Source organism: Tyto alba, unplaced genomic scaffold (assembly GCF_018691265.1).
Source record: "Tyto alba isolate M040663 unplaced genomic scaffold, T.alba_DEE_v4.0 Super-Scaffold_5, whole genome shotgun sequence".
In the NCBI taxonomy this organism is placed as follows: Eukaryota; Metazoa; Chordata; class Aves; order Strigiformes; family Tytonidae; genus Tyto; species Tyto alba.
The window spans coordinates 14,061,855-14,079,438 of record NW_024881326.1 but is presented as its reverse complement, the minus strand read 5'-3'; the positions used below and the strand labels follow the sequence as shown (position 1 = coordinate 14,079,438).

The 17,584-nt window shown below is 57.1% G+C and overlaps 1 protein-coding gene across 1 annotated transcript in view; it reads left to right on the top strand.

The window, feature by feature from the left end:
• Nucleotides 1-16,812, top strand: part of EFNB1 (ephrin B1) — a 54,558-nt gene extending 37,746 nt beyond the window's left edge. Inside the window, exons 3-5 of the mRNA XM_042807415.1 lie at nt 9,359-9,451; nt 10,487-10,615; nt 11,732-16,812. Of these exons, the coding sequence (XP_042663349.1) occupies nt 9,359-9,451; nt 10,487-10,615; nt 11,732-12,120 (611 nt within the window). The 3' untranslated portion in view covers nt 12,121-16,812. The remainder of the gene's footprint in view (nt 1-9,358; nt 9,452-10,486; nt 10,616-11,731) is intronic.
• Nucleotides 16,813-17,584: the final 772 nt, after the last annotated feature.

The following is a 17,584-nucleotide window of genomic DNA, read 5'->3' as shown; positions in this document are numbered from 1 at the left end:
AGGCAGAAGAAGCCTTCAGCTTGACAAAGACTTGAAAAAAATCCGAGCTTACAGGAGTGGCTGGGAAGGGCGTGCAGCAGATATGTGCAGGCAACTACTTCCTTGGCATATTTTTATAAATAACCACATCTTCATCAAGACCATCTCCCCAGGCTTTTTCCCTGGGATCTCCTATTGCTCCTGTATCTACAGTGCTTTCTTGCTGCCAGGGCTCCAGGAAGAGGCTTGCGGGCACCACCACAGCTCCAACCTGGTGTGAAGGGCTGTGTGTTGTAACTTCAGCTGCAAGCTGGGATGCTGGGCGATCACCCAGGGCGTGCGTGTGCGGCTGCGGGTGCTGGGTGGATGCTGGCTGTGGGGCCAAGAGCACGCTGATGGCTCCAAGAAGTGATGCCATGCTTGGACCATGAGACATGCAGAGTGCGAGCAGGTTTGGCATTAATGAAATGTGACATGCAGCCCTTTTCCATCTCTTTAATTTCTAATGATCTGTGTTTTGAACGCCTCCCGACCAGGCTGGCTGTGCTGGGGAGGGCTGCCCAGGTTGCGTGTGGCACCTTTAAAAGCTTGCCTTTCTGGGGAGAATTGGTTTTACTTGCCATTTGAAGTTTCTTTGCCCTAGGAATGATGATTTTTCTGCTGCTGCTGTGTAATGACTATGCTCTTTGATCCTGCCTGGCAGCGTGGAGCGGGTGTTAACACAGCTAATTGAGAGCTGGCTGCGGCGGGCTTGCGGGGAGCAGCGGATTCGCCCCTCTGGAATGGGGGTTGGCCCGATCTTGGGGGCACAGAGGCTCTTTTCTCCATCATTTCCTCCGTGAGGGGGCAAGTCCTCATCTGGAGTCCAAATCCAATAACTCGGGGTGTTGCTAGGGTCAGTTAAGGCTGTGTGCTGGTGTCCTGGAGCAGAGGGCTGAGACCCCCCCCAGGGTCCTGCTGGGACCCGAGGGTGACATGGTGGCTCTGCAGCCGGTGGCTTCTTGCTGGGGCAGCGTGGGTGCTGCTGTGCTTGCTCCCCAGGGAGCCATGCAGAGGTGTCAGCGAGCTCCTGCTCCAGCTGACGTGGGATACGAAGCGTGGTGGGCCGAGGGTGATCCTGCTCTGAGCTGGGCTCCAGTCCCTGTGTGGGTGCAACACCAGTGGGTGCACGGCAGCAGCGACTGCTCCCCCCATGGAAATGGTGCCTGGGCTGACTCCTGTCCCAGGTGTGGGGTTTTTTGCAACTCTTGGCCAGGCGTTGCACCAATGTAAACTTCCCTGCTGCCAGCAGATTCCTGATGCTTATGCAAAGTTTACCTTTAATTGCAGTAGGGTTTCCTCCCGGCTGTCCCACAGCGCACCTTCAGCTCCTGTCCCTCCCTGCTGCCCTTGCACCTCCTTGACTCCCCACGCTCTCCCAGGCAGATTGAACTTCCAGAAGACTTGCACATGAATCAGCCTCTCCAGTCCCCGATAACTTCGATTTTTCTCTGAGCTGCCTCCGGCCCAGCACCCAGGCAGTGAGGCTGTAGCCCAAGATCAGCCAGTCGCTGCAGCTGCAGTCTCGGCGGGCAGCGCTGGCCCCACATCTCCGTGTCCCTCCGTGCAGCGTCTCGTGTGCGAGGAGGAGCTGGCATTTGACATCGGCCTCGCCGGCGGGGGGGGGCGGCACTGTCCCCCTGCGCGTCCCTCTCCATCCCCTTCACAGCAGATTTCTCAGTCAGTCACAGATGTTTTGCTACCTAACTGAAGAGATTTACACCCTGTTAAAACGCAATAAGTGCTTTCCTTCTCTCCCGCTCCCAGTGGGGCCCACAAATGACTCTGGCAGAGCATCAGGTGGAGAATTACGTGGCACTCTTTTCCTGACCTATAACCAGCTGCATGGGGCTACCGCAGAGACTGTGCAAATAACCTTTCTCTTCCACCAACGCTCTCTTTTTTTGGAAGCGGGTGGATAGCCTTGAAGACAAAGGCTTTATTTAGTTCCCTGGTTCCCCTGAGCAGCACAAGAAGCGAGGCTGTGCATGCTCCCCGGTGCGGGACGGGGACACGGGGAGCTTGCAAGGCTTTTCTACGTGGACATCTCGGTAGCATTGGTTCAAAAGGGCTTGCAGAGAGCAGTGGTCTTCTGACCAAGAAGCGCTTTCTGGCCTTGATGAGGTTACCTGCAATGTAGCTGTGACTCATAATTATGATGCTAATTAGGATTGGTTATAATTTTTCCATCAGAAAGCTATTTCAATGGGAAATTAGGTTTTCACTTATGCGTTACTTCTGTTAAAGTATTGTTTTCTATGCAGTACTTCAGTGTTTGCATGTTGTTCTCCCTTCACCCAAGGAAAGCACCCTAGACAGTCCCAAACCAGTGCTTAGGTCTGGTAGTGGTGCTGTAGCACATGAGTATGGGTGCATGGTGTCCTCCCTTCTTAGCCCTTTAACTCGCCTGGCACTGCTGGACCTGTGCTTTGCGAATGTAACTGCTGCTCTTTATAAGGAATGGGGCTAATTTAGCATTTTTATTTATCTTTGTGGGGTGCTGACCCTGGCCAGGAGGAGGTGAACGCCATCCCAGCCAGACCCATTGCTATCATTTTCATTCCTGTTTCCAGAAGCGTATTTGAACCTGGTGATTTTCTCATGTTTGCTGTTTGCTGAAGCAAGAAGTATGAGCTGGGACATCCAGGTTCCACAGGGCATGGTAGCAAGCAGTCCATCCTCTGCTTGCCATGTGCTTGGGGAGGACGGAGGTGAAGCCCTGGGTTCCTCCACTGTGCCCTGGCTCCGGCTGGCAGAAGCGGACGAAAGCAGCACACCAGGTTCTCCCTTCAGTGGTGAAAATTTGTAGGGTTTTGCAACAACATAAAATAATTACTATAGCAAATTCAGCGCGAATCAGCACCATTAAGTTGTCTCCTCATGCTTTGCTTGGGGACCCACCAGGGCTTGGCCATACCTGCTTGCTCCCCCTTGATGGAAGGACTTGGTCTGAGGTTGCAGCAGAGAGGCTGGCATTTCCCTCCTCAGTGCAGGGCGAGTTGCGTGTTTTTATACATAAAACCTGTTTATTTATCCAGGCAATTCTGGGGCTGGGCGCATGGTGCTCGTGGGTGGTAGCATTCCCCTTCCCACCAGCCATACTCCAGTGCTTCCCAGCAAGAAGTAGCATTTTGGAGAGCTGAAACCCCCAGCAAGCACCAGGGCCGTAAACTGGCCCTTTGTGTTGGCCGGCAGCTGGGTTTGACGTGTGCCCTTGCAGCTCCGTGCCGCGCTCAGCACGGGCGTACGCTGGCAGATCGGCTGGTGCGGCTGCGCCCGTGGGTTTTGGGTTGGGAGCACGCTGTTCCTGGCTGCTCTGGGGGGTTGAGACCATCAGCAAAACCGGAGCCACGGGTTGGAGGGAGCGGTGGAGGCAAACTGTGAGCCCACACCTCGCTCTGCACATGAAGCAGTGGCAGTGGGAGACTCCGGGGCTGGGCTGGAGGGGGTTCACCTCCCCTGCAGAAGGGAGGACAGGAGCTTCACGTCCCTTCAGGGTGTGGGGGGGTGTTCCCTGACCCCAAGAGTTGCTGTGCTGCAGGCAAAGGGAACCTGAAACCATTTGCTGGGACGTGAGGAGGGTTCGCCATTCAGGGCTTCGAAACCCTGGCTTCAGCAGTCCTGGAACAGGCTATTTTCTAGAAGACACCCACGTTTTTCTGAGCTGTTTGTGTTTGTGGGATCCTGAGACAGTAAAGGCTGAGGAGCAAAGAGGAGGATGCAGATAACGAACAGGGAGGGTGTTGCTTGTGAAATTCAGTTTTGGGTCTTAGGATACTTTGGAAGCTGGCAGGGCAGGGCGGGAAGGTCGTGGTGGTTGCCGCCAGCTCCAAGGATCTCTGAGTGTTTCCCACACAGCAGCCATCACCGTGCAAGGAGCAGCCTGGAGCAGATCTTTTTCTTGCCATAGGGTTTTCTTGGGTAACGGGGAGTAGGTGACAGTGGCAGCTGCCAGGTGGGTAGGCTGGTCATCCCTGCCCATGGTGATCATTTTGTGGTGCCCACCAGGGATGGCGGGGAGCAGGGACCCGGGGCTGCATGGGCTGTCTGCAGACTGACCCACGGTCAGTCTTGTGTGCCGGTATAGGTGTGGGGGACAGAGGAGTCCCGGTTGACACCGTGGCATCCATCCTGGCCCTGCAGTGCCCTCCAATGCTGGGGGTGGTGAGTTGAGGAGGGGGGCAGCTCCTGCACCCCAAGGCACCCTCAGGGTTAGCAACGCGGGGGGAGCAGACAGCTCAGCTCTTTCCATAGCAGACTGGGAGGCTGGAGCAGATCTTGAGCTGCCAGGAGGATGTGTGAAACCCTAGCCTTGCACCTCCTGCAGCCGTTTAGGGACGGGACGGGGCTGGGCTGGCTTGCACACACATTTCTGGGGCTTTAGGGCCCCTTCCCGGTGCAGCTGCCTCTGGGCTGGAAGGCTGCTGCCGGCCTCGCTGGCAGCGTGACAGCGTGGGGCTCAGCTCCCCCCGTGCAGCCCCTGCCCTTGCTCTGGCAGCCGACCCAGAGAATGTGCCGGAGCTGATGGAAAGGGCTTGGGGGTGACGTGTGTGTGGGGAGGGGGCGGCGGGCTCACCTCCCTTCAGTGGGGCCCGGCAAGGAGATAATAATAATATTAATAATAATGGTGATACCGTGAGCATGGGCTGCGTGCCCCTGCCACCTCCCAGCTCAGCTGGAGAGGAGGAGAAGGAGCTGCAACCAAGCCAAGCTCTCTGGGCAGCCCCGGGCATTTGTGTGCAGTGGGGCAGGCGGGTGCCTCTGCTCAGTGACCTGGAGGTGGCTCTGCGGGTCCTCTGGGGTGTCAGCCCTGGCCAGGACGGGGGGAGGAAGGAGCCCAGTGCCTGTGATGAGGCCGGGTACCGGTACAGCACCTCTGCTGATGCAACACCTGTACTGGTGCAACACCCCCACCTCGGTACTGAGGGTGCATAAAACAACTTGAAAGTCTTAGAAGAGAGGGAAGGTGGCACGAGCTAGATTTTTGTTTTAAAGAGAGTCTGCTTGCAGATTCATGCAAGGCTCTGCTGGCACAGTGTCTGAACACACCGGCGGTGTGTGAAGCACATCTTCAGGGCTGCCTGTAGGGTCCCTACGCGTGCCGAGAGGGGCTTTCAGCCTGGTGTGAGTGTCCTGGCTGAGGGGTGGCTGATCTGACCCTGTTCTGCACCAGCTGCCCCTCAGCAGGGTCGGTCAGTGCCTCCCCACCGCCCCGTCTGCTCCGGTGGGATGGGGGTCAGGCTGTGGGGGCACCCCGAAGCCCCGGTGGTGGGTGCTGGTGGGATGCTGCTGCCTCCATCTACAGCCACGTGATGGAAACGTGAATCTTGGACAGGTCTGGGGGCGAGGGGCAGCCGTCCGGGCTGCATTCACGCAGCGCCTGGCTGGGTCTGGAGCAGGGCTGTGGTGCACAGATGGAAGAGTAATTAAGAATAATAAAAGGAAAGAGACTTGGATTCGCTACAGCCTCAGCACATTAATTGTGCTTTGGGGCCCAAATCATAACGGAGTCCTGCTAGAGGGAATCCAGAAGAGAAACCAAACGTCTCACTCTGTCCAAAGCTGACCATTTAAGAGACCCTTGCCTTTATCTGCTGCCAGGTATTACTTCCAGAGTCTCCCATCTGCCAAAACCCAAGTTCCCGTTTGAAATATTTTTAGGGAAGGAAGAAAAGCTACAGTGACACTCTGAGTGCTAGCAGTGGCAAGGCAGTGTGATGCACTGGGGATAGCACACAGCACCAATTGCTTCTGGAGGTGGAAACATGGGGGTTGTTGGGGCTCTCAGAGGCACCTGTCCCAGTTGGCTGGTGTGTGTCACAGGGCTGAGACTTGGTGTTTCACTGGTCTTGTGCCTGAGGACCAGGGGAAGTCATGCCAGCAAGCAGAGGTCCTGCCTGTGCTTCCATGCAGGCTGAGCATCTCTTCTAAATTGACAAGCAATTACATGGTTAATGGTATCAATGTTAAATCCTCATGCTCAGCAGCCTGAGGCTTAATGGTTCATTAAGGCAAAGGCATCTAATAGCTCTTCGGGCTGGGGGCTGCCTTTTTTTTTAAGCCCAAGTAGAAGTCATCTGTCCAGAGGCTGCTTCTGCTTTCCTGGTCCTACAGCCAAACTGTAAGCCCCTCCAAAATGGAAGGGGGGCAAGGAAATCCTCCCGTACAGTCTGTGTTGCTGGGACTGGCTGGATCAAGCCTCGCTGATGTGACGGAGCTGCACGTGGCAAACGTGGCGTGTGGAGATTGCGGCTGTCGTTGGAGACCTGCAGCTTCCTCCTCCCCTGGGTATCCCCAGCTCCCTGCCTGTCTTCATTCATCGTTTTACAGCTCTGCCTCGTGCTACCGCCCTGCAGCCTGCTGTTGTGCCTGTGGATTTAACCATTTCTCCCCTGCTTCACCGTGCATTTGTTGCTGCTGAATTTCATCGGCGGCTGAGGATCGGCGGTGCCTCTGCCGCTCTCCCACGAGCGCGGCAGCGAGTGTCACGGACGCGTTGGGCTTCTGTCCCGCTGCTCGCTGGGTGCCTTCTGGACCGCCCGTCTCTGCTGGAGTGGTGCTGGCCTGATCCTGTGGCCTTCTGCTGGTAAATCTTCCCACCGTGCGAGCAAGAAACGGGGCAGGAGGATCAGCTCTCCACCTCTGAGCTTTGCAGTGAAGCACGACAGAGGAGCCTGCAGTGCCGCCGCAGCCCCTTGCCCGTGGGTCAGTGGGGACCCCCCGGCTGCAGTCCCCCAACCTCCTCTGGACCTACTGCTCAGCAACACATCAGTCTGTCCTACGTGCTTATATAAAACTCACCAGAAGTTGTACTCTCTTTTAGCCATTTGGATGGGATTTTGGCTTTTGAAAGCCCGACCGGCTGTGTGGAGCATCTTGCTTTGCTTTGGTTTGGCCCATTTTGGATCTATTCAGAACGTGGCAGTATGTTGTGCCCTTGTTTCAAGAGACTGTACTGGAGACCATCGCCATGGTTTTACCCTTTTAGCTGCCCCTTCTTATGTTCCCTCAGGTAGCTACTTCATTTTTTTCATGTGGTTCCCTTTTGAAGCTACTTTCTGCCCTCATCATTATTATGATCAGAACAACAAGGAGATTCTTGGAGTCCTGTGTGTGGTGTGGGAGGAAGGATGCTCAGCTGTGTCCCCTCATCCATCCCTGTGACTCCAGCTGCCATTCCTCTGTCCTCTTTGGACCTTTAATATTTTTGTTGTATCCAAATGCAATGTCTCCATAATTATTTTGGATGAACTGCTGTCTCCCATTACTGCTGCGTGCTCTACCTTTGCAGGATCTCCTAGTTCCCCACACTTGAGCCATATTTACTCTGCAGATTGTTTTGATATAATCAGGTTATTACCTTACAAATAAGACCTTATGAGGTCTCACAGAGGCTGGTTTTTACAGACTGCTCTGTTTTCCCCCACAGTGTGAATGTGTGAGAAGTCTATTTGAGATGGAGCAACCCATGGCATGGTGCTGGGAAGCTGTTTGTGGAACTGCTTCAGGGCCACGAGCTGAGACGTATTGGCTTATTTCATCCCCAAACCAGTGCCTGCGGCATGGGAGAACTGGGCTGCTCTGCCTCCTGCTGCAGTTAGCTCCCTGAGATGTTTTTATGAGGAGTTTTTGCTCAGGCCCCTGACTCCGGTTCATGTTGGGAAGAGCTTGTGCAGGCTGTAGGGAGGCGTTTCTCCACTTTCCCAGGCGTTTGCATCGGGATTTGTGCTGACAGTGCTCCTGTCAAAACGCCCGCCAGCGAATCCCAGATGCGTGGATGTACGGCTCCATCCAGGGAGCTGCTGGCAGGCAAAACCCCGCCGCAGGAGAGGTGATAACTCAGCAAACGGCCCAGTGACGTTTTGATTAGCAAAACATTCTCTGATGTTTCACACGAGAACCTTGATTGCACAGAGGCGTTTGTCCAGAGCTGATGGACTTTGAGCCTGCATCCTGGCGTGATCCAGGCTCGCTTTCCAGCGTAGCCCAGCATCGAGTCCTCACTGAGGCACCCAAGGGTCCTGCTACGGGAAGGGGAGTGCAGAAGAAAGACCTTGCTTCATAACCCAGCCTCTTCCCTTCATCTCCTCGCCGGTGGGGGGCTGATGGATTTGTCCCCACTGACCATCAGTCACCCGCCCTCCCCAAACCCGAGATTTTGCAGGGTGGAGGCAGGAATCGGTCTGCACAGGCAACCTGAAACCCTGGGACTGAGTTTTGGCATTGAGGCTCAGGGTAGGTGTTGGCTGCGTTGTGCTGGCCAAATCCTGCTTTGCGTCACTGCCTTGTCTCTGTAAAATTATCCCTGTAGCTTTGTGATTCTCCATTGCATCGCCTTTCCTAAGGCCCGCTCAGGCTGTGCGCCGTTGCCGTGCTCCTCCCAGGTTTTGTTGCTTCCCAGGGTGAATAAATGCCTGGATTTGGTGGAGCACCAGGATGATTTATGTTTGCCACGATGGATGGAAGTGCCAGCTTGGTAACCATCCCCACTTGCCGGGGAGAGCCAGCTGTGTGCCAGAGTCACCCAGCCCGTCGCCCATCTCGGCACAGCATCCGCTGGGTGCTCGCTGCTGGCAACGAGGGCCCTTTTGGGGTCAGAAGCCAGTTTTTCAAGTATGCTTAGCAGAATCTGCCGTTTAGGTGCTTAATCCTGTAATCCTTTGGTGTTTTTTTGTCTTTTTCTCTCGTGTCCCTCCACTGCCCCGAGCCATCCCCACTGTGGCAGAGGGCTGGTGGGTGAGTGGGTGGGTGGGTTTCTGCGTGGTGGCAGTGGCAGACATGTGGCTCCCTGTGCTCCCACAGAATCAAAAGGCTTAAAAATCTGTGCCGGCTAAAGCAAAAAGTTAATGTGAATTTAACTGACTTCTGCCCTGCAATTAAAGCCACTCAACCCCATTGGGGCTCTGAGTTTACATTCTTTACTGAGGCACAGTGTGTAATTATATATGTATAATTTAAACTGTGCATATGCATGTGTTCCTATGATACACCAAGGAGCAGAGGAAATTATCCAGGAATTAAAGGGGGAGGAGGGTGCGGGCGCGGAGAATGGCTCGCTTGTGTGGATGTGGCAGTGAGGGGAAGCTGAAGGGATCACATCCTCACCACTGCAAACATCTTCGGAAGGTACAGAAAATGAGAACTTGGTGTATTAAGCATTTGCAGCGGGCTCTGGACTGGGGTGTGAAGAACTGGCCACAGCAGGGGGTTGGGAGCGAGCCCCTGTGTTGGGAGGTGCCGAGCTGCTCGTGGTGCCCTGGGGACAGTGGGGACCTGCCTGTCAGTGCCCTTCCAACCTCCAGGAAACCTGCCTCTTAACGTTCCCTCTCTTTTCTTGCAGCCACTTCCAACGGGACACTGGATGGCCTGGAGAACCGGGAAGGAGGGGTCTGCCAGACGCGCTCTATGAAGATTGTCATGAAAGTGGGGCAGGGTGAGTCCTTCTGCACCCTGGGGTCTCCTGCCTCCAAAACGTTGGCCCCTGAACCCCAGGGCCCTTATCCTGCAATGGTGTGGGGGGGTCTGGATTCTGGGGAAACTGAGGCCAGGCCAGCTGGTCGCTCCCTGGAGCCCAGGAGGCCTCCTGGGTTAGTTCAGCAGAATTTCAGTTTTAGAATCTTTTTTTTTTTTTTTCTCTTTTTTCTTTTGCCAACACTCGCACATGTCTAGTGCATTGGGATTAAAATGGAGTAATTGTTCTGTGCTAGCTCGCGGTTGGTGTCCCGGTGGGTAGCTAGCTCGGTGTGGGACCCATGAACTGTGCAAGTGCATCAGCGGGGGGGTTGGCACGGACAGTGCCCCCGTGACTTGCCGGGCACCCAAGGCAGGGTTCGTGCTTGGGCTCAGCCTGGTCCCAGCTCTCGGCAGTGGTGGCCACCACGGTGTGGGGACAACGCAGGCTGGCGGTGGCAGTGGGACACCAAGGGTATTGACAGTGGTGGTGCTGTGGCAGAGCGTGTTCCCCTCCCAGAGGGAGCTCCCCAGTACCTCCCGTCCTGAGCTGCCAGGTGCCTCCCAGCCCCAGCGATGCCCCGGGCTCGTTTCAACCCCTGACTCGGAGACTCGGATGCACAGCTCCTGGTGGCTGCTTTTCATTATTGTGTTTTTACTTTGGGGCCAATATTTACAATAAACAGAAGAAGCAGTGCTGCAGCCTTGGCAGGCTCCCTTCCCTTCCCGTTCCTCCCACTGCCCATGCAAGAAACTTGCCCCAGCCCACGCACAGGAGCTCAGAAAACAGGAAAGCAAGGGGGGGTGAATTAGGGTGGGGAAGCTGCTTCCTACAAGCCCTGAAGCAGCTCAGCCTTGCCCTGTTGCTCTCAGCATCCCCCATTGCTCCTGCGACTCCCTTGTGGCATGGCTGGCTGGGATTTTGGGGGCAGTTGTTCCTTAGGCAGGGGAGTGAGCTGCTGCCTGCCATCCAGGTTGAATCGAGATTTCTCATCTGTCCCTTCCCTCTCCTCCCCAGATCCAAACGCAGTGATCCCAGAGCAGCTGACAACGAGTCGGCCGAGCAAGGAGTCCGACAACACCGTGAAAATCGTCACACAGAGCCCACGCAGCAAGGTCCCCGCGGTGGAGGAGCCTGGCAAGCCAGGTGAGTTTTGCCGGGGACACCCCGGGAGAGGGATGGGGGCTCTGCCTGCCGCGGGGGCTGGAGGTTGCCAGGCAGCTGCTGCTGGCAGAGCAGCTCCGAGCCGGGCTTGTTGCATGGGTCCCGGGGATATGTTGTGCCCATCTCTGCCGTCCCCGCTGCTCGCAGCATCTCCTCTCCCCAGCCCTGCGCCTTCTGTCCAGGGACCGCTCGGGGCACGGTGCAGACAGCCAGGCTGCGGTGCGGAGCAGCTCGGGTTTGTTTTCCCAGCTCCAGTATGTCCTGGCAGGAGCTTTGCAGGGAAGTGCTGTTTCAGCACTCTCCTCCTCCTCCTTCCCCTCCTCCTCCTCGCTGCCCATCTGTTCCTCACAGTACATCTGAGAGGGCTTGGAGGAGGTGAGGTCCTCGGGTTTTTGAGCTGAGCCAGTGTGAAAGCCCTTTGAAGGTGGTTTCCTGAGTTCCTGACCCTGCTGAGAGAAAAGTGAAATCAGATGAAGTAGGGAAGAGTTGTTCTTTTCTTCTCGCCCGGTACGGCCAGCCAAGCACTCTCCCCTTGGGGCGCTGGGGCTGCCCCGGCCCGGGGGTCAGGAGGAGGCAGGGGCTCAGTAATTGGATATCACAGGGCTCCAGGTATCAGAGCCCACTTTTCACCAGAGCATCCAGGTCTGTTGTGGAGAGCGAAGGCTCCCAGGGTCCAGACCGGTCGTCACCCAGACACAGGCAGCACTCTGCTCCATCAGCTGGGGGATGGAAAGGGGGAGCAGCGATGCGGGGTGGGAGAGGGCTCATGGTCCTTCCTCAGCGGATGCCCAGGGCTCCTGCCTGCCCTGCCCAGCACCTGCAGGCTGGGCTGAAAGGGATGTGTGGGTCTGACTGGGGTGGGAAGGTGGGGAGATGCTGCCATGCCCTTGGAGGCGAAGGGGCTGCTTCCCTCCCCAGGCAGCACGGGGGGAAGCTGTTGTGCTGAGTTTGGGGGGGGGGCAGAGAGGGGCTCCCGATGGACCACCCAACCCGCAGATGCGATCTGTGTGTGGATGGGGTGCAGAACCAGCTGCACAGAGCCCCGGCGCAAACTGCCTGCTGGGGTCTGACAACCCGTTCTCTCCCCTTGCCCTGCAGGCTCCGTCAACCAGGATGGCCAGGAGACCCAAGGTCCCAGCGATGGCTTCTTGAGCTCCAAGGTGGCTGTCTTCGCGGCAATTGGTGCCGGCTGCGTCATCTTCATCCTCATCATCATCTTCCTCGTCGTCCTCCTGATCAAGATCCGCAAGCGGCACCGGAAGCACACGCAGCAGCGAGCCGCAGCCTTGTCCCTCAGCACCTTGGCCAGCCCGAAATGCAGTGGCAACGCGGGCTCCGAGCCCAGCGACATCATCATCCCCTTACGGACTACAGAGAACAACTACTGCCCGCACTACGAGAAGGTGAGCGGGGACTACGGGCACCCCGTCTACATTGTCCAGGAGATGCCCCCCCAGAGCCCAGCCAACATTTACTACAAGGTGTGAGGAGCAGCCTGGGCAAGCCGCCGATGCAGGAGCACGGGAGCGCCGAGCGCGGGGGGCAGCTGCCCCCCGGGTCTCCCCACGGGCGGTCTGGCGCCGGGAGGGAGGAAGCGAAACGAACCCCACGGCACGGCGCGGGGAGCGCCGGGGTCCGGCGCTGGAGAGCGGATGGCTCGCTCGCACGCTCGCGCGCTGATTCTCCCCTTTGTATTTAGTTTTGTAGTTCTCAGCTTTTGTAATCCCGAGACTCGAGGGTGAGCCTTCAGCATCCTCCTCTTCTTCTCCAGACTGCGGCCGGCCAGGGGGCGGGCGCCGTGCCTTTCCGTGCTCGCTCGGACACCGCCGGCAAACCCGGAGACTCCACCTCCCCTTTTCATTTTGGGATTTCCCTGCGTCACCCCTACGTCCTTGCGTGAAGTGCCCGTGCGCCTGGCGCCGCGTCGGCCGCCACTTGGGTCCCAGAGCCTGGACCGACGCCGGGGCCGCGGCGAGGAGCCTCGGTCCGAGGAGCAGCGAGCAGCCGCGGGGGGAGGAGGAGGATGCTTTGCCTAGGTGCCAAGATGCAGACAACTGTGCAGGGAGGAAGCTGGCAAACCCGATTTACTACTACTACTATTATTATTATTATAATTATTTTAATTTTTTGTAACATTTTTATTTTTGTGAATTCTGGGCGGGACTCTGGCCCGCCGCCTTCGGGCACACGCCGTCGCCTCCTTCCAGCACGCCGTCCTGCCGGCCGCGGGGCAGACCCCGCTGCTCCCGCCGCTGCCCTTTTAAACTTTTGTGTTCGTAGCTGTTGACTCTTGTTTTAGTCTCTTTATAAAAAGAAAGAAAGAAAAAAAAAAATATATCTATACCATGTCTGAAGCATTCAGTGCGCGAGAGTCTGGGTGCTTCTCCTGCCCCGTGCAGAGCAGCAGCCTTGGCTGGGCAGCTCTCCCAGACCCCCCGAGGGTATCCAGCCGCAGAGAAAAGCCTTTGCTGAGGGTTTCCTTCTTCCATCGGGCTGGGGCTGAGCCTGCTGGAAGCAAAGTGGGGGGCAGCGGGAGGGCAGGGGGTAGCTGCAGGCCCCCACCCTGCTGCGGGTGGCTGGCCTTGGAAAGGAAAACTGGAAAACAAATGTTCCCGACTTGCAGCCTGTGCCGGGGGGAGCTGGGGGTGCCAGGAGGAGGCTGGTGCTCGGGGCTGGAAGTCGCCCGAGAGGCATCCCTCAGGCCAGCTCTAGCACCAGGCTTGGCTTAACTGGGAGCTGAGCAGAAGGCTTTTCCACCCACCTGGTTTACCGGGACATCCCAGTGCCTCTCTGTGGGACCTGCCTTTGGGGACCAGCCCCCAGCAGCGCCTGCCCCTGCCCCGGACATGCTCCGGGTGCAGGAGTGTCACCTAGCCATGCCACCTCCTGGGTGTCCCACAGCCCAGGCTCACTCTGCCCTTGCCTTGCCCATCTCCTGCCCAAAACTGGAAGGGGTTGAGCCTTGGGCTCTCCTGGCAGGTTTGTTCCCAGCTTCCTCTTCCTGAGAGGACCCACCAGCGCCACAGCTGATGCTGGCAAGCACAGCCGGGCTGGCAGTGGCCACAGTGGTGCCCTGCCACCTGCCTGTCCTCGGGTTGTCCCAGCCTGGGGGCTGGCGGTCACCCCCTCCTTCTTCACTTTCTTTTCCTTTCAGAAGTAGCTGCTTTTGCTCAGGGAGCAAGCGTGGGGCAGGTGGTGCCGCTCCCCCGGGGCGGCTTGCCGCGCTGCCGGGCGGTGGGTTTGCAATGGCGCTGGGCTGCCTGGCCTGGTTTGTCCTCGCCTGCTGTCCCCAGAGCCTTGAAACCCATGTTAAGAAGTGCCCAAAGAGCGAGAGGGCTGCTCTGCAAAAGTGCCTTGACAAGGAGTGGGCAGGGGCGGCAGGAGGGGTGGCAGGAGGGGCGGAGCAGGGGATGGAGAAACCCGGCGGCTGGGATGCTGCGCTGGGGGTTTGCCTACGGTCCTGAGCTGGACAGGAGCATCCCTGGGTGTCGCGTTGGTGGTTTCGTGTTTTTATTGTTGAAGGCAGGAGTTTGGGCTGGAGCAGAGCAGGCTGCCCCAACTCTCCTCCCACCCTCAGCATCCCGAGGTGAGGATGGCTTCCAGGGCCCTGAACTGGCTACTGCCCTCAGGAGAGAAGAGCTGCAGCGGGTGCTCCCCCCTGCCCAGCCTGTCTCCCCTCTCCCCTGGCCCCCCTGTGTAGCACCTTTCAGCCCCCTTTCCTCCACGGCATCCATGCCGGCGCTGCCCACCCTGGGCTGCAGAAGGGCTGGGAGCCGCCCCGGCCGGGACCCCCCATTCCCTCCTGGGGGATGGGGTCTGCTCTCACAAATCACAGAAAATTGTGTCTTAAAGAAAATCCCCTTTTCCCTCACCAGTGCCCTCTTCCATCTGCAAAATCATGACCTGCCGTTCCCGAAGTGGACAGAGCCCCAGTTGGGCAGTGGTGATGGTGGTGGTGAAGGATGCTTTCCTGACGGGGAGTTTCTCCCCACAGCGGCTGGCGTGGAGGAGGCGGTTGGGGGATGATTTAGTTTTAGTTCAGTTTTGGAGGAGAAAGGAAAGAGTCTGGACATGGGTCGTACCAAAAGCAAACTGCCAGCACTGGGTGACTTCCCACAGTGGCTCTTCCCCGACGGCGCAGTGGCCGTCCCCCAGCCAGGCTGTGGCTCAGCTCTACTCCTATTGCTGGGGGCAGCTGAGAATCCTTGTAAATATGTGAAGAAAGGGTGAAATCTGAACTCTTGATTTTTGCTGAGCACCTCGGTCTGCTGGGTCCTGAAACAGAGTGTGTCCCTTCGGTTCTTTTCATTGAAAGCATTGAAGTTTGGTTGGTTTTTTTTCTTTTTTTTTTTTTTTTTTTTTTCTTTTCCATTTTGTTTGTGTAAATACTAGTCTTTTTTGGAAGAAATAATGTAAAGATGTTTTGTATAAACTCTGAATTATTTTCTGGTTGCTTTTTCTTAGAAAAACAAATGAGAACTAAAAAAAAAAAAAAAAAAAAAAAAAAAGAAAAGAAATTTTAACCACAAGAACGGGTGTAAAACATTGTCATACTGCGCTCAGCCCCGGAGCTGCCCCGCAGGGCTGTGCTGGTGTGCGGGTGCTGCCGGGCAGAATGGCTAGGGAGGGGTTGCTCCCCCCTGGGAGGCCCAGGCCCTCGATATAATGCAGGATCTGCTGGGCCCCAAGCAGAGAGCGAGGCCGGGAGCACCAGCTCTGTGGGGCCGGTCGTGCCCCTCGCCGCTGGCAAAGCCCTGGTGCTCGCAGCAGGGTCGGACCTGGCTCATCCCCAGCAAGTTTCTGGCTGTCCTGGGTCCACCAGGCAGAGCTTTCAGCCCTGGCCTGGGCAAGAGGCTTGGTAACACAAAGTGAACAGAAGGAGCATCGAATTTATCTCCTTTTTTATCCTCAACCAAAAAAAAAAACCCAAATCTCAGGATGTGTAACTCAATGCAGCATCCTGAGACCCTGAATCTGCTTTTCCAGACCTGTGGAGCTGTTTCTGTTGCAGATCCCTTTCCCCAACTATCCCTATTTTCCACTAGCCAACAGCAAGCACTCTGTAGCCTGTTCTCTGCTTGGTGCCCAGGTGGGGGGTGATTCACTCCTCTTTAGCAGCGCCCGCGTTTTGTGCAGGGCAGTGCCAGGGGCCCCTGCCCTTGGGGGGGTGGCCGTGCCCACCGAAGCCATCTCCAGTGTCACTGGCATGCCTGGCACTTCCCCACGGGCAGGTGGGAGCTCCCTGTAATCCCAGTTGCTCACAGGAGCCGGGCAGTTGCCTGTGAATCTGCATTATATGGGCGGAGTGTGTGGTGGGGGGGGCTGCCCTGAGGGGTTTGGGGGTGCTGGGGCAGGGCTGGTCCTCCCTCCGTCCCGGCTGCACCGCGCACCAGCACACCCGCACCGCGCGCTCCCACATTTCAGAGCTGTGACCACGTCTACATCCCACGGCGCCGCATCCTCACCCTCGCCACGGTCCCGTGTCCCGAAGCAGGGGTGGGGGGGGAAAGTCCCCGTGTTCCCGGGCAGCCCCGCGTTATGCGATCAACCAGCCGCGGGGCTGCTGCCCTGACCCTGTGCCCGGCTGCCCGCATCGCTGGAGCATCTGGGCTGCCAGATCTTCCTTGTCCATCCTCCGCTGCCCAAGAGGTGGATTTTGGCTCGGAGCCTGGATGCAGCCGGTCCCGGGGCCGGTGCAGGGCATGTTGGATGGGGGCATCGGCCGTGGGCCGGGAGCAGCCGCTGGTGAGCAGCAGGAGCGGTTTGGGCACCGCGCAGCTTGGCGGTGCGGGGGGACACCGGGGCTTCGGCCGTGGCACAGAGGGAGCGAGAACCCTCTGTGCCAGCACCTCCTCGGGGGGGTGGCCGGTGCCCAGGCCGCTGCAGGGGCACATCCCGGAGCAGGGCTTGACAATCCCGCGCTGGTTGATCGTCCTCGGCTCCCGGTGGGGCTCCGGCGGTGCCGGGCGCTGGGGTCCTGTTGGCCGCACTCCCCGGCGCCGCAGACTTTTGTTTCTTCGTGTCATGTTCCTCTTTTTGATTCCTTTCGCCTTCTCCCCAGCTCTCCCGCCCAGTAGCATATCATCGGCATCGGTAACCAGCTCTGTGGCATCTGAACTCCATGGAGCCATGATGGAACCTGATATATTGTTAAATAAAAGGGTTTTTTCCTATGGAAACCCGGCTGTCTCTTGTGTGCTTTTTTGCTGCCCCAGGTTGTCTTTTGAAATTGCAGCCTGGTCTGAAGAGATGTGGGACAAGTTAGCTCGCACAGTTCATCACTGGCTTTTCCTGCTGGTGTCAGAGGGAGCTGTTGGCTTTGTTTTGGTCAGCATTAAAAGTTTGGAGACTTTTGTTTAATACTTGAAACACCTCACATGGCCCCAGTGACTCGATGGACTTAAGGTTGGATCCGGTTGGTTGCTCAATGGATGTGGTTAGACTCAATGATCTTAAAGGTCTTTTCCAACCGAAATGATTCTGTGATTTTTTGACTCCGTCCCTGCAGCTGGAGGCTCCTCGGAGGCCACCAGCTCCCCCCAGCTGAACGCCCTCCTGCCTCACTCCCGAGAGCAGAGCTGCCCACCCCACCACCGTGCCAGTGTGGCCCCCAGGCTCACGGTGCGCCCCGTGGCCCCCGGGAGCTCCAGAAGCAGCTCCTGGACTCGGGAGCAGGCAGAGCCTCGTGGGAGCTGTTTGTGGATGGTGCAGGACAGCAATGTTCATCCCATCTAGTGACTGGTACTTATTTAGTCATTCCTCAATGTACCTTAATTTGATAAGTTATTAAAAAGTCATTTTAGGAAATGGGATGGTAATAAATTCTTAACAGATGGTGCTTTAGCTGGCTTCAAAATGGGCTCCACCGCAGTCATTGCTTTTGCTCTTTATAACCAGATTTCATATGGCACTTTGCATTGCTATAAAGTACCACGCAGCACCATGCATTAT